Source organism: Arvicanthis niloticus, chromosome 6, assembly GCF_011762505.2.
Source record: "Arvicanthis niloticus isolate mArvNil1 chromosome 6, mArvNil1.pat.X, whole genome shotgun sequence".
Taxonomy (NCBI): Eukaryota; Metazoa; Chordata; class Mammalia; order Rodentia; family Muridae; genus Arvicanthis; species Arvicanthis niloticus.
The window spans coordinates 102,382,808-102,395,616 of record NC_047663.1 but is presented as its reverse complement, the minus strand read 5'-3'; the positions used below and the strand labels follow the sequence as shown (position 1 = coordinate 102,395,616).

Genomic DNA, 12,809 nt, shown 5'->3' with positions numbered 1-12,809 from the left:
TTATAGCCTGATCTAATGTAGACCACTCCTCTCAATGACTCTAGCTCGTGACAAGAGGACAAAAACCAACCTGCCAAAGTGGTGGTCTGTGTTTTAGCTCCAGTGACGAGTGTGCACAAGGGAGGTGAAGTGAGGGACTGAGTCTCCGGAGCCACTGGGAACACCAGTGTCTGGACAAAGGGGGCAGGGCAGGCTGAGGGGGTGATAGAGAACATGGGTCTTGAGCCCACTATGTGAACAGATGGACTACATAAAATAGCTTCATTTTAACAAGTCTGGGTAGCAGCTGCATCCCACTAGATGAAGTCAGCTCTGAGGATATAGTCAACAAAGAGCTAAATTACACAATTAAAAACAAAAACCTTTAATGAACAAACTTAATACAACATTTTGTTTTGTTTGTAGACACAGGTACTTGATATTTAACCTAGCTTGGCCTTAATTAAACTCATATCCTCTTGCCTCAGCCTCCTGAGTACTGGGGATTTCAAGCATGCATCAGCATGCCTGGCACCATGGCTTTTGTGGTCTGTATGGTACAGTGCCCCCAATCTTAAAAACAAGAGCAAGGGCTGAAGAGGTGGCTCAGTGGATGACCATGTCGGTGTGATGACTGGAGCTTGTACCCCTAGAGCCCACATAATAGTCAGGTGGCTGTGGGTCTACCTGTACCGGTGAGCTACTGACTCTGCCTCAGTAAATAAAGCAGACACAGATTGAGGAAGACATCTGATGTCAAGTTTTGGGTCTCTACACACATACACACATGTGCACATCTATCCACGTGAGAGCACACAAATATATGCACATACAAAAAAAGATAGTAATTACAAATGTTTCCTAATTTTAAATATCAGATGCTAAACAGGAGAGCTGTAACATACTACCATTCTTATTTCACTCATTTCTTTGTTGTGTGTGCACATGTGAGGGAGGCATGGCCTGCATCTGTGGCGGTTACAGGACAACTTCTGGGAGTCAGTTCTCTCCTTTCACCATGTGGATTCAGGTCAGGCAAAGCACCTTTACCCACTGAGCCGTGGTTTTGGCTCTGTGTTTAGTGACAATCTAGAGAGAAGCATGAACTATAACATGTCAGATGTAATTTCTGTCAAACTCTTCCTTCCATCAGGAGTCTCAGTCTTTACATTGGCATGTCCCTGCACACATGTGCACTAGGTTTTGGGCCTGCCTGCCTCACTCACAGGGTCCTGAAAATGACATGCTGACACAGGGCCCTTTCTGTTATTCAATAACTCACTGAATAGTGTATTACTTTGCTGGTCCAGCATGGCCTTGGTAAGGACAAATGACATGGTTCTTGCCCCTGGGGCAAGGCCAGCAAGTGTGGGCGAGTGTGGATGGTCGCTGTGGGCTAAGGCTTGTTTGTATAATAATGAACATATTTTATGTTCGTCCTTCAAGGAATGTCCTCCTTGTTAACATTAGTGACTCCATGATAATCAGAGACAGCAGTCTGGGAAGCAAAGGTGTGGCTAATATCTCAGCAAAATGGTAAGTGCTGGGACCTTCAGAACAGCTCTTAAGGCTGTGAAAAACAACTCTAAAAACATGAGTTCAAAAATATATAATTTCTCAACTATACAAAATAAAAGAATGCAATATGAATTAGGGGCTTCATGAATCTAAAGGGACAGAATCAGCTGTACGGTGAGCCAGCTTGTCAGAAAGATGCTAAGGAAGGAGTGTTGTAAAAAATTTAAAATACCCAGACATGGGGTTCCTTCCTGCCTTTAACCATTTATATTCCTGGATGAAAAACACACAGCCTTTACATTTTATATGCCTTGAGCAGCGCAACAGCTGGGCAGCTGCCTACCCTTCATGTTGTTAGCATCTACTTTCTCATCCATAACCCCATTCCATCTGGGCTGCTCTTAACCCAGCTGGCAGCCCTCTGGGCCACGTTTTCTCGGTCCCTAGCCCATGGCAGCTTCTTCTCCCTCAGCTCCTTTCTCCTTTAGCCCAGGAAACCCAAACTCCAACTGTGTCTCTTCTCTCTGGCTGCTGGCATTTCTAGTTACCAATCAGAATGGGGCAGGGCCCCTCAGGTTACCTGCAGACGCCAAATCTTGGAGGCCAGCACTTGGCATTACAATAAACAGTAAAAGACAGCACCTTGACCAAGGAGATAAAGAGTGATGATGGCAGGAGATCCCATCCAGCTAAAAGTTTTTGTTTATGCTTATGAAGGCAGACAGAGTTGACCTGGGACAGAACAAGATTAGGCCCTGTTGTGGGCTGGCCTGATGCTGCTTATATTCTTTCTTTTGGTTTTTCGAGACAGGGTTTCTCTGTGTAGCCCTGGCTGTCCTGGAACTCACTCTGTAGACCAGGCTGGCCTTGAACTCAGAAAATCCGCCGGCCTCTGCCTCCCAAGTGCTGGGATCAAAGGCGATGCTGCTTATATTCTAATGCTAATTTGAGGCCCCCAAAATTGTTTGCCCCAAAGGAAACAATGCTGCTGCCCCTAGTTAATTGTGACTGGTGAATAAAGATGCCAACAGCCAACAGCTGGGCAGAAGAGACATAGGTGGGGTTAGGTTTTGAGGGCTTAGAGAGAGAGCACCACCAGAGCTGAGGAGAAAGAAGACGCCATCATGTAAGAAGAACTTGTAGGAGAGGAGAAAGGAGGGCCACCATGGGTTAGCTGAGCCATAAAACCATGGCCATGTGGGCTGGCCAATTGGAGCTAAGAGCAGCCCAGATGAAACACAGTAAGCAGTAACTTGGGTTATTGATAGGTTGATTTTAACAGCACGGAGGGTAGGAGCTGCCCACCTATTGTACTGCCTGAGGCATATTTAAAAAATATAAAGGCTGTGTGTGTCTTTCGTCTGAGAACATAAATGGTCAAAGTCAGGGAAGAAGCCCTGAGCAGGGATTTTTAAAATATTATTTACTACAGGCCCAGGTGTAATAGAAATGGTAACTTCAGGACAGGGTCTCACCCAGCTTATTGTCTGTGCTTAACAGAGGCAGGCAGATCTCTGAATTCTTCTGCAATGTTAAAAAAAAAAATGTGTTGTCTCCTAAGGATCAAAGGGCTGGGGTGCTGGGGTCACAGGGTAATCAAAAGGGAACTTGGAATAAATGACTGGATTGACATGCAAAAATAAAAGACTCTTATGATAGAGATGAGCTATCCAGGGAAGGTTTTTAGAATAGCAAGAGAGGCCAGCTTGGAGAACTGGCATGAGGAGGAAGAGGAGGAAGAAGAGGAGGAAGAGGAAAAGGAGAAGGAGAAGGAGAAGGAGAGGGAGAGGGAGAGGGAGAGAGAGAGAGAGAGAGAGAGAGAGAGAGAGAGAGAGAGAGAGAGAGAGAGAGAAAGTATTCCCCTGAGATCTCCAGTGAAAGCAGAACAGAGAGAAAGCAGGCTGGAAGCTGTCTCCAGCCTGGACCCACAATTTGACTTCCAGTCATTTGTTTTTTCTGCTCCCAGACACCACTTCTTTCAGAATCCCTCTCCAGGCTGAAGCCAGTCCTCGGCATTACTTTATTTTGAAATTCTGGACCAAAGTGGCTGGCACTAAAATTTATTCTCACTAATCACCTAGCTTAGCAATTATGTGAAAATTCATTTACAAGCTTATGAACAAAAGACCTTCCAATCACTTCATTACACATGACATACTCGATTCCTGCTCAGAGAACATTTAAACCTAGCAGCTGACTTTCCCAAGGATCCCACAGGCCACACTTGGTTCTTGAGAGAGCATTATACAGGGAGCTGTGTGTGTCTTTCATCTGGGAACAGGTAGCCCAAGAGCACAGGGACCCGAGTTCAAAGCCTCAGCACCTACACAGAAAGCCAAGCATGGCCGCCCTGTACATGCTGGCAACTCCAGATCTGTAGGAGACAGAGACAGAAACATGGCCACCCTGTGCATGGCAACTCCAGAGCTGTAGGAGAGGTCAGTGGCTAGCTGCCAGCCTGCCTCCAAGTTCAGTGGGAGAGAGACCCAGTCCCCAGGGAGTAAGATAGGGAGTGACAGAGCAGGACACCGCATATTTTCCTCTGGCCCATGTGTGTGCACAGGTGCACACACCTACACATATACATGTGTATACCACACACAACAGAAATATCACATAAAACTGAAACAATAAAACTGGACTTTCAAACTATAGGTAAGCCTCAAATTAGTACATTGTGCTCTAAAAGGTCCTCATTGTTTCAGAATCCAGAAGAAAGGAGATTGTTAACCCTAACCCAAGGTGCAGGCTTTGATACAGGCTCAGGTAGGCCTTTGGAGGCTGGGTCACCCTGGGCCATCTGATGTCATGATTTGGATATGAAATGTCCCCAGAGGCTCATTGCACAATCAGGGCTTGCCCCTGCAGGTGTGCTCAGAGGACTCTGTGTTCTCAGTTTATGGAGGTATTACCTTAAGATTAAAAAGAGGGGAGGGGAAAACAACCTGACTGAGATCATCCAGAAAGAGGGTGGACACAGAAAGAGGTTCTAAACCACATGCTTCCTGCTGAAGCCTCTGTGGGGTCCTTGTAAGAGCAGCATCTGAGGGGCTGGAGAGAGATGGCTCAGAGGTCAAGAGCACTGATTGCTTTTCCGGAGGTCCTGAGTTCAATTCCCAGCAACCACATATTGGCTCATAATCATCTGTAATGAGATCTGGTCTGCAGGCATACATGCAGGGGAACGCTGTATACATAATAAATTAAAAAAAAAAAAAAAAAAAAAAAAGAGGAGCATCTGAGCAGGGTGAGTGGAGGGTGGTGGCAGTGCTATAGGTGTCCGTTGTGAGACAGGGCAGCATGTGTTCCAGGATGGACTCGACTTTGTCAGTTTCAGTCAAGGACCCACCTGTAAGCTGGGCTCTGAGGGGGTATTGATCCAGACTGTGCAGGCCTATTCTGGGTGACTGATGGTGTAATACTGACATCTAGCGGTAGTTTCTAGACAATGTTAGCAACTCATGTTAGCAACTTAAAAACCACTTACGCAACATGTGCTTTAGGTGTTCTAATGTCTCCAGCTACAATGCCCTTGATACTGTTTAATAAGAGTTTACTGTGTTCAAGCAGTACAGTAATGCTACCATTCTAACATAGTGGGCTTTTTCTTTTAAAAAATATTATTTTATGTGTATGGTGCCTTGCTACATGCGTGTATGTCTGTGTACAACATGTATGGACACCTGATTTTTGATTAAAAACAAACAAACAAACAAACCCACCCAGAAATATACACTGGAAAAAAAGAGAGCAACTTGAACAAATAGTGCCTGACTAACTGGATGTGGGCACACAGAAGAATGCAAATAGATCCACATCTATCTCCCCTGAAGAAAACTCAAGTCCAAGTGGATCAAAGACCTCAACATCAAGTTTCACTGAGTCACTGAACCTGATAGAAGAGAAAGTGGGGAAAAGCCTGGAACGCTGGAGACACAGGAGACAACTTTCTGAACAGAACATCGATAGTGCAGGCATTAAGATCAACAATTGATAAATGGGACCTCATGAAACTGAAAAGCTTCTTTAAGGCAAAGGGCACCGTCAATAGGACAGAGACAGCCTATGGAATGGGAAGACTTTTACCTATTCCACATTGACAGAGATCTAATATCCAAAATATACAAAGAAGTCAAGAAACTAGATATTAAAACAAAACAAACAATCCATTAAAAAATAAAGATCTAAACAGAATTCTCAATGGAAGAATCTCAAATGGCTGAGAAGCACTTAAAGCCATGTTCAACATCAGTAGCCATTAGGGAAATGCAAATCAAAACAACTCTGAGATCTCCATTCCATCAGAAAGGCTAAGATCAAAAATAGAAGTGACAGCTCATGCTAGCGAGGATGTGAATTAGGGGGAACACTCCTCCATTGTTGGTGGGCGTGCAAACTTTCCACTATGGAAATCAATATGGCAATTCCTCAGAAAGCTGGGAATTGATCTACCTCAAGACCATATAGCAACCATTCTTGGGCAAATACCCCAAGGACGCTCTATCCTACCACAAGGTCACCTGCCCAACTATGTTCAACAGAGACTTTATTCACAATTGAAAGAAACTGGTAACTACCTAGGTATCTCTTAACTTGAAAGAAAATGTGGTACGTTTACAGAATGAAGTATGACTCAGTGGTTAAAAGAATGACATCATAAAATTTGCAGGCAAATGGATCCAACTACAAAAAAAGAATCATCCTGGCTGAGGTAACCCAGACCCAGAAAGACAAACATGGTATATATTCACTTACAAGCTAATTAACTGTTAAGTAAAGAATCAAGTTGTAATTCACGGACAGAGAGGTAAGAAGAAAGGCTACAAGGGGAAGCATAGATCTCCTTGGGAAAGGGAAATAGAATAGATTCTGTGAGTGAATTCTGGGCAGAAGGGGATGGGAGTGGAATGGGTTGGGGATGGAAGGAGAATGCAGGGAGAGAAGCTGGTCCTGGGGGACATTTGGGGGATGCTGTGGAAACTTGGTGCTATGGAAACTTTCTACAATCTATGAGGGTGAAACTAGTAAGATCCTAGAATGGAGAATACTAGTCTGAACAGGCCAGCTTTTGTAGGCAGACAAGATTTTTGGTTGTGGGTTACACTTGGTTAAGTAGTTGCTGAGGAGGTCTGGTGGAGATCCCTAAACAATCCAGGCTGATGTTAAGACAGAAGGCAACCCTCTGAAAACTGTCAGCAGGGTTCCCTTGCTGAGGACAACGTCCACACAGCTCACTGAATGTAGAGAGATGGAGCTGGTGTGGTCTTGGAGCCTTCACCTCTACACTCCAGTCTCTTTCATACAAGAATGTACTCAATCCCAGACGCCAACTCAGCCATAAAATCCTCCACCTACAATCTGTTCTGCCTCTAAAATGTTCTGGGGTAATGGTGGTGTAGAACATGTGGGAGTGGACAATGTTTGATTTAAGCTGAGATCCACCCCATGAGAGTAAGCCCTTGTCCTACACTGCTTGGATGGCCAGAAACCAGAGACTGGGTAACCCAGAGACTCAGGGGTAAGAACCAAATACGACTGGCCTTAAAAAACAAGATCAATGAAATGATTCCTAATGACATGGTGCTATACGCATAGAACAGTGCCTTGTCAGTTGTTATCAGAAAGGCTTCCTTTGGCAGCAGATGGAAGTGATTACAGAGACCCACAGTCAGACATTATGAGAAGAGTCTAAATGTGAGGTCTCCCCTTGGAGATTGGAAAACCCTGTAGAAGATGGTGAGGAAAGACAGTAGGAATCAGAAGGGATGGAGGACACCAGGAGAGCAAGGCCCCCTGAATCAACTAAGCAGGACTCACGTGGGCTCCAGACACTGAAACAGCAAGCATGAAGTATGCATGGGTGCTTAATATATATGCAGGCCTTCTGCATATGTTATAGATCTTAGCTTGGTGTTTCTGTGGGACTCCTCACAGTGGGAGTGAGGCTGTCTCTGACTCCTTTGCCTGCTCTGGAGACTTTTCCTCCCACTAGGCTGTCTTATCCAGCCTCGACAGGAGGGCTTTTGCCTTGTCTCAGTGTTATCTTATTTTGTATTGTTTGTCTGTTGCCTTTTGGAGTCTTCTCTTTTCTGAAGAAGAAACAGAGAAGGAGTAGATCTGGGGGATCCACTAGGAGGAGTGGAAGGAGGAGATACTGTGGTTGGGATGTATTATATAGGAGAAGAAAAAAAAATTGAAAAAATGAGAAAAATGAAGTTCAGGAAAACTAAGGATCTTGCTTGAGTAGGGTGTTAGCCCTCACGGTCAGGTGCATCTGGCTGCAGTGCTCAAGACACTGTCTAAGACAATGACATGCTAGGCAAGACTGCCAAAACCTGATTCAGCCAGTCAGGTATACACAATGGGAAGTGTGCATATGAATTTGTTTCCTGCCATTTGAACACACTCACCACTGAGCACCATCCACACAACTCAACAGCGGCTATCAAATAAGTGTTAGCGACACATACTGGCTATTCAGCCTGAGATGAACAAGTGCTTCCTGGTACAAGCTTAGCTTATAGGTGAGCCAGACAATAAACAGGCAAGTGTAATGTAGTGTTTTCAGTACTCTGGGTAGAGAGGCACAGGGTAGTTTTATGGCAGACTGGCAGGGCTTTTATATTAGCCTCAGGGCAATCAGAGATTTCTGAAGGGACAAACAATGATGAAAATCAATTGCTTCTACACTACTCCTAGATGAAAGTATCTCCCACCTTTCCCCTCTGAAGTATTAAGTAAGTATTTAGTTTAATTTAAATCATGGGAAAAGGAAGAAAAGCAAATTTACTTAGAGATTTATGAAGAGTATTGATAAACACATCAACTCTAGCTATACCCAAAAGGCAAATGCCTGCCAATTACAATATTACTGAAAGTCAGACTGGAAATAAGAGGCCACATCTTACATACAATCACACACTGCACAGCGATGCTTCAACCCATAATGGGCTGCAAGGTTAAAACAAAGCAGAAAAAAACCCAAGTTCCAGTGGGTCTTTCTCTGTGAGAGCATGGCCCTTTCTGGGTTTGTATGCCAATACAAATACCATGGCTAGAGAGAGGCTTGGTGATTAAAATAATTTATTCTTTCAGAGGACCAAGACTTGATTCTCAGTACCTACATGGTGCTTACAATCATCTATAACTCCAGTTCTATGAACCTAACTTCTTCTTACCTCTGCAGGTACCAGACACATGTGGTACACAGACATACGAACAGGTAAAACGTCCCTGAACATAAAAAATAAAAATATCTAACACAAATATGTCACTAGTTACACAGCATACAGCATGTACAATTACATGCAATGCACAGAATACTCAGCAATCTATTAAATGACTATCTAGTTAATTTACTATACTGTCCTCTTCTTCCTTATTTTGGAGGTCTCCCTTCTACTTATAAAAACCAACTGTAAAACAGTATGCTGTATTAATGGTGGCATCAGGCCCAAACAGCTCTGTTTATTATGCCTCTTGGTTATAACAAGAGGTCAATGTCTAATTGAGCTATAATATCCAGGATTTTTAAATTTATTATTTTAAAAATTATGCATATGTGTTTGTGCATGTGTGGGGGTGGGGGACGGTGTGCATGTTGAACCCAGTGCTCCCAGAGGGCTAAAGAGGGAATCTGATCCCCTGGAGTTGGAATTATGGGCAGTTGTGAGCCACCTTACATGGGTGCTGGGAGCTAAGCTTTGGTATTCTGTAAGAGCAGTGACCACTCTTAATCTCTGATCCACCTCTCCAGGGCATGCATGTGGGTTTCTGTATGTAAGCTCTAAGGCCTTCATACAATAGCTAAATCATAGAGCCTCGGTCCTAAGTGACATGTAGCCATACTTATTTATGTCATAGATATTTGCTGAACCTCTACAATTGTCAGGTAGTTTGTCAACATTTCAACTACAACATTGAGTGACAAGAGCAGAGCACTTAGCAGAGGAGATAGACAAAAATAAAAAATGTTCACATTGTATATAAGGAAGATTTCAAATTCTTACCAGTTATTAAATCTGAAGGTATTCTACCTGTCAAGAAATCAACCACAAGTATTCGACTTGTTGCAAATATAATACCGCCCTGCGTGTAGACTTCATAGCGACCGGAACTTGCGATTTCATTTGTCACTCTTCGAGGGAGGTGTTCAATTCCTTCTATCTTCAACTGATTGATAAAATATTCCTAAATCAAATTAAACTCATTAGTAAGCTGCTTAGTACAGGGCAGGGTACTTTTAAAATAGATTACAGAGGTTTAAAATGATGTCTCCATTCTCAGAGCTCTTGAACATCGCAGAGAATATGCAAACCAAGTTATTCTTTTATGCCCATCAGCCAATCAGGTCACTTTAAGGTTTTGTTTTATAAGATTAAGTTGTGCTTTGGTGTTTATTATTAAGAAATAATTGTGCTTCAGTCATTATTTCCATTACAACATTAAGCCACAGAACCTTTTAAAACCTTGGTTAAAAGCTTTCTACTACTTAGAAGCTACTTCCGGCCAAATCCATGTGAGACAAGGGATTCCTCTCTGCAGACAATGCTTTAGACTATTAGGTCAGTATTGATGCTTCCTAGAGAGACCGCAGAATGTCCAGAGGTCCAACGGCCCGTTAATCCCTCAGTCTAATGCCACCTTTCTGGGCATCTTACATTGCACGAAGTTCCATGCCAAGCACTGGAGATTCCTAGGGGAAGCCAACAGGGCCTCAGCCTTTGAAGGAGTTATCGGTGACTCTTCGCGGCTGACACTACACCTAGGGGGTCATCAGATTTATCATGCTAAGCTATGTCCCCATCTCTCAACATCCCCAGCAAGGCACATCTCATTCCATTGACCTTGGGATCACCTGTTCTCCTTGACCCTGATTAACTGCTCTCTTAGCTTTAACTTCCGGTCTTCTCCCCCTCACCCCCAACTATCTTTTTTCCCTAGCCCCTCTTCTTTTGTAAAGCCTCAAGATCTCCTTTTCCACTTTCTAATCACTCTCAGAGACCCTGTCATCCCCGTCATTGTCCTTTTAGGGACCACACTGTCCCCCCAAATACCCTTAATGTCCAACTTCAAACCCAGATACTATTCCTACCCAGATTCTGATACCTTCTTTTCTTTGCAATGCAATCTAATCCACTCCTCTACCTCAATGTGTAACCTAGTCGCCCCTCTCTTTTTCCAGTGTTAGGGAGTGTGTGGGACCCTTATTCTCAGTTTCCTTGAACTGTGTCTGGGCCCTTTATCATCCTCAAGGACCTCTAGTCAATGCTCTCTCATGTCAACTGAGGAATCCAAGAATTCCTTGGGATGCGTTCCATACTTGGCAGAGTCATCTCACAGTGTCAGAGGCCTGGATCTCCTTCAAGGACCCTCACTCAACGTTCTCCCATGTCGTGGCAGCCACTGGGACTTCCCTGGGTTCCCTTCCCTCCTTCACAGCGACTTGGAACTGTGTAGGTGTCTTGCATTTCCCCCCGGGATCTTAATTCATTCCCTTTCGTGCCTTGTTTGAGACCTGCATGGGTTAGGGGTCCCTGCAACCGTCCCTGCCGCGCGGATCTCCGCTCGGATGTCTCCCAAACCCTCGGGTTCACCCATCCCGCGGTCGCACCTCCTCGGCTGGCTGCGTGTTGAGCACCAGCACCAGGCAGGCCGGGTGGCAGTGAAGCCGCAGGAAATGGTAAAGGAGCCGGTCGGCGCCGAGCCCGCGGGCGCACACCACCAGCCCGTCGCTGTCGAGCAGTTCCAGCACCTGCTGCCTCTCGTACTCCAGCAGCGGCGCCATACTCTGGCGTTCCCCAGGCAGGCCCCGCTCCATGGGCGCCCTTCCGGGACCGCGGCTGCACGGTGACGGAAAGAGCCGAATTGAGCCGAACGCTGGCCGAACGCAGGGGAGGGACGCTAAGGCCGAAGGAGCGCAGAACCAGGTAGGCAGCTGAGAGTAGGCCGGATGTAGACGAAGGGAGCCGAGTTCAAGAGAGCCAACCGATTGTAGCCGAAGAGGAGTCAAGGCGGGGACAAGTGTGGCCCGAAAGTGCCCGAGCCAGAGGGCAGGTCTAAGCCGAACTCAGCCGAGAGGCGCCGAAAGCGTTAGCGCGCGGAAAGGCGTCTAGGTTCAGACGGCAACTAGGGGGCGTCGGGGTTCCCCATCCTTTAGTTCTCTAGGCCTAGACATAAACTAACAAAATGCAAACCGAGAAGTCTAATCTGGGTAATCCTCCAATACCGACAGTTCAAAATGTTAGCTGTCAGTATTCCAAGTGCATCCAGAATCGACACCGTTTTCCTAGAGTCCGGGTTTAGTCCCTACCTCTGTCCCTCCCTCGCCTTGAAAATTTTGAATAAGCATAATACCTTATGAGTTTCAGTTTCTTGTTTGCAAAGGTCTTGAATACAATAAGCTGTTTTACAAAGCCGCAATCAGGTGCCAGTTGCAGCTGCGGTTTGCCTGCCACTAGAGGGACATCTTGGGTCGTGTTTGTAACTACCTAAAAACCCCAGGTAAACAATCTAGGACACATTCTCTGTCAGAATCCCCCATTCTCCTTTATTTTCAGCCCATAAGAAATACAAATGAAGACAAAATATGATTGTTCCATTACTCAGGAATAACCACGGTTAATAACAACGCGAAATTCATACTTTTTAAGTGCACCCTACCTCGTGCTGCTGTTCAATTTTTGTGCACGCTTTATCCATGTGAAATAACAAACAACTAAGATTCGAAACTCGAGTTTTGGTTTATCCAGGTGGGACAGGCTATTCCACATGCTGAAGTAAATTCAAGGCCAGCCTGAGCTAAAGATGGGGATCCTCCAGCACAAATATAAAGAGTGCTGGGATATGTTAGTGGAAGACCCTGAGTCCGTCGCTAATTTTCCCCAAATCTCTGATGTAATAATCTTTTAAAGCCGTTTATGTGGCTGGGTTTTCTGTAACGAGGAGGCATATGCTTGTCTAGTTACTTACTTGAGAACATTTAATTCCTCCCACTCCTCCCCAGCAACATTGTACATAGCATTTCACTAGCTGTGTTTATACAGAAGTTCACCCAAACCCTCAAGATAGATTTCTGGAAGTGGATGATTAGTGGGAGAAAAAAGGACACATTTATTTGAGTTTGCACAACCTTCGTTACGCTGTCTGCTAGTCTACTAATCTCCCTTCACATCAGCTGCTTGTAAGTGGATCTGTTTTTTTCTCCTTCCTCTCCTTCCTCCAGCATTTTCCTCACGTTTAGTCATAAAGAAAACAGCAAATAATAATTCCTGAATCTTCTGAAGTGGACAGAGATACCTGCAGATGCTTCC

General features: G+C 44.8%; 1 protein-coding gene across 3 annotated transcripts in view; it reads right to left on the bottom strand.

Moving 5' to 3' along the window:
• The window catches only part of Ercc4 (ERCC excision repair 4, endonuclease catalytic subunit), a 32,381-nt gene extending 20,801 nt beyond the window's left edge, over positions 1–11,580 (bottom strand). The window contains exons 1-2 of one of the 3 annotated variants that reach the window (XM_076937447.1): positions 11,111–11,580; positions 9,507–9,687 (exon numbers count right to left, since the gene is read on the bottom strand). In XM_076937447.1, the coding sequence (XP_076793562.1) occupies positions 9,507–9,687; positions 11,111–11,317 (388 nt within the window). In that variant the 5' untranslated portion in view covers positions 11,318–11,580. The remainder of the gene's footprint in view (positions 1–9,506; positions 9,688–11,110) is intronic. The other 2 variants (XM_076937446.1, XM_034506470.2) reach the window with 2 other exon arrangements.
• Positions 11,581–12,809: the final 1,229 nt, after the last annotated feature.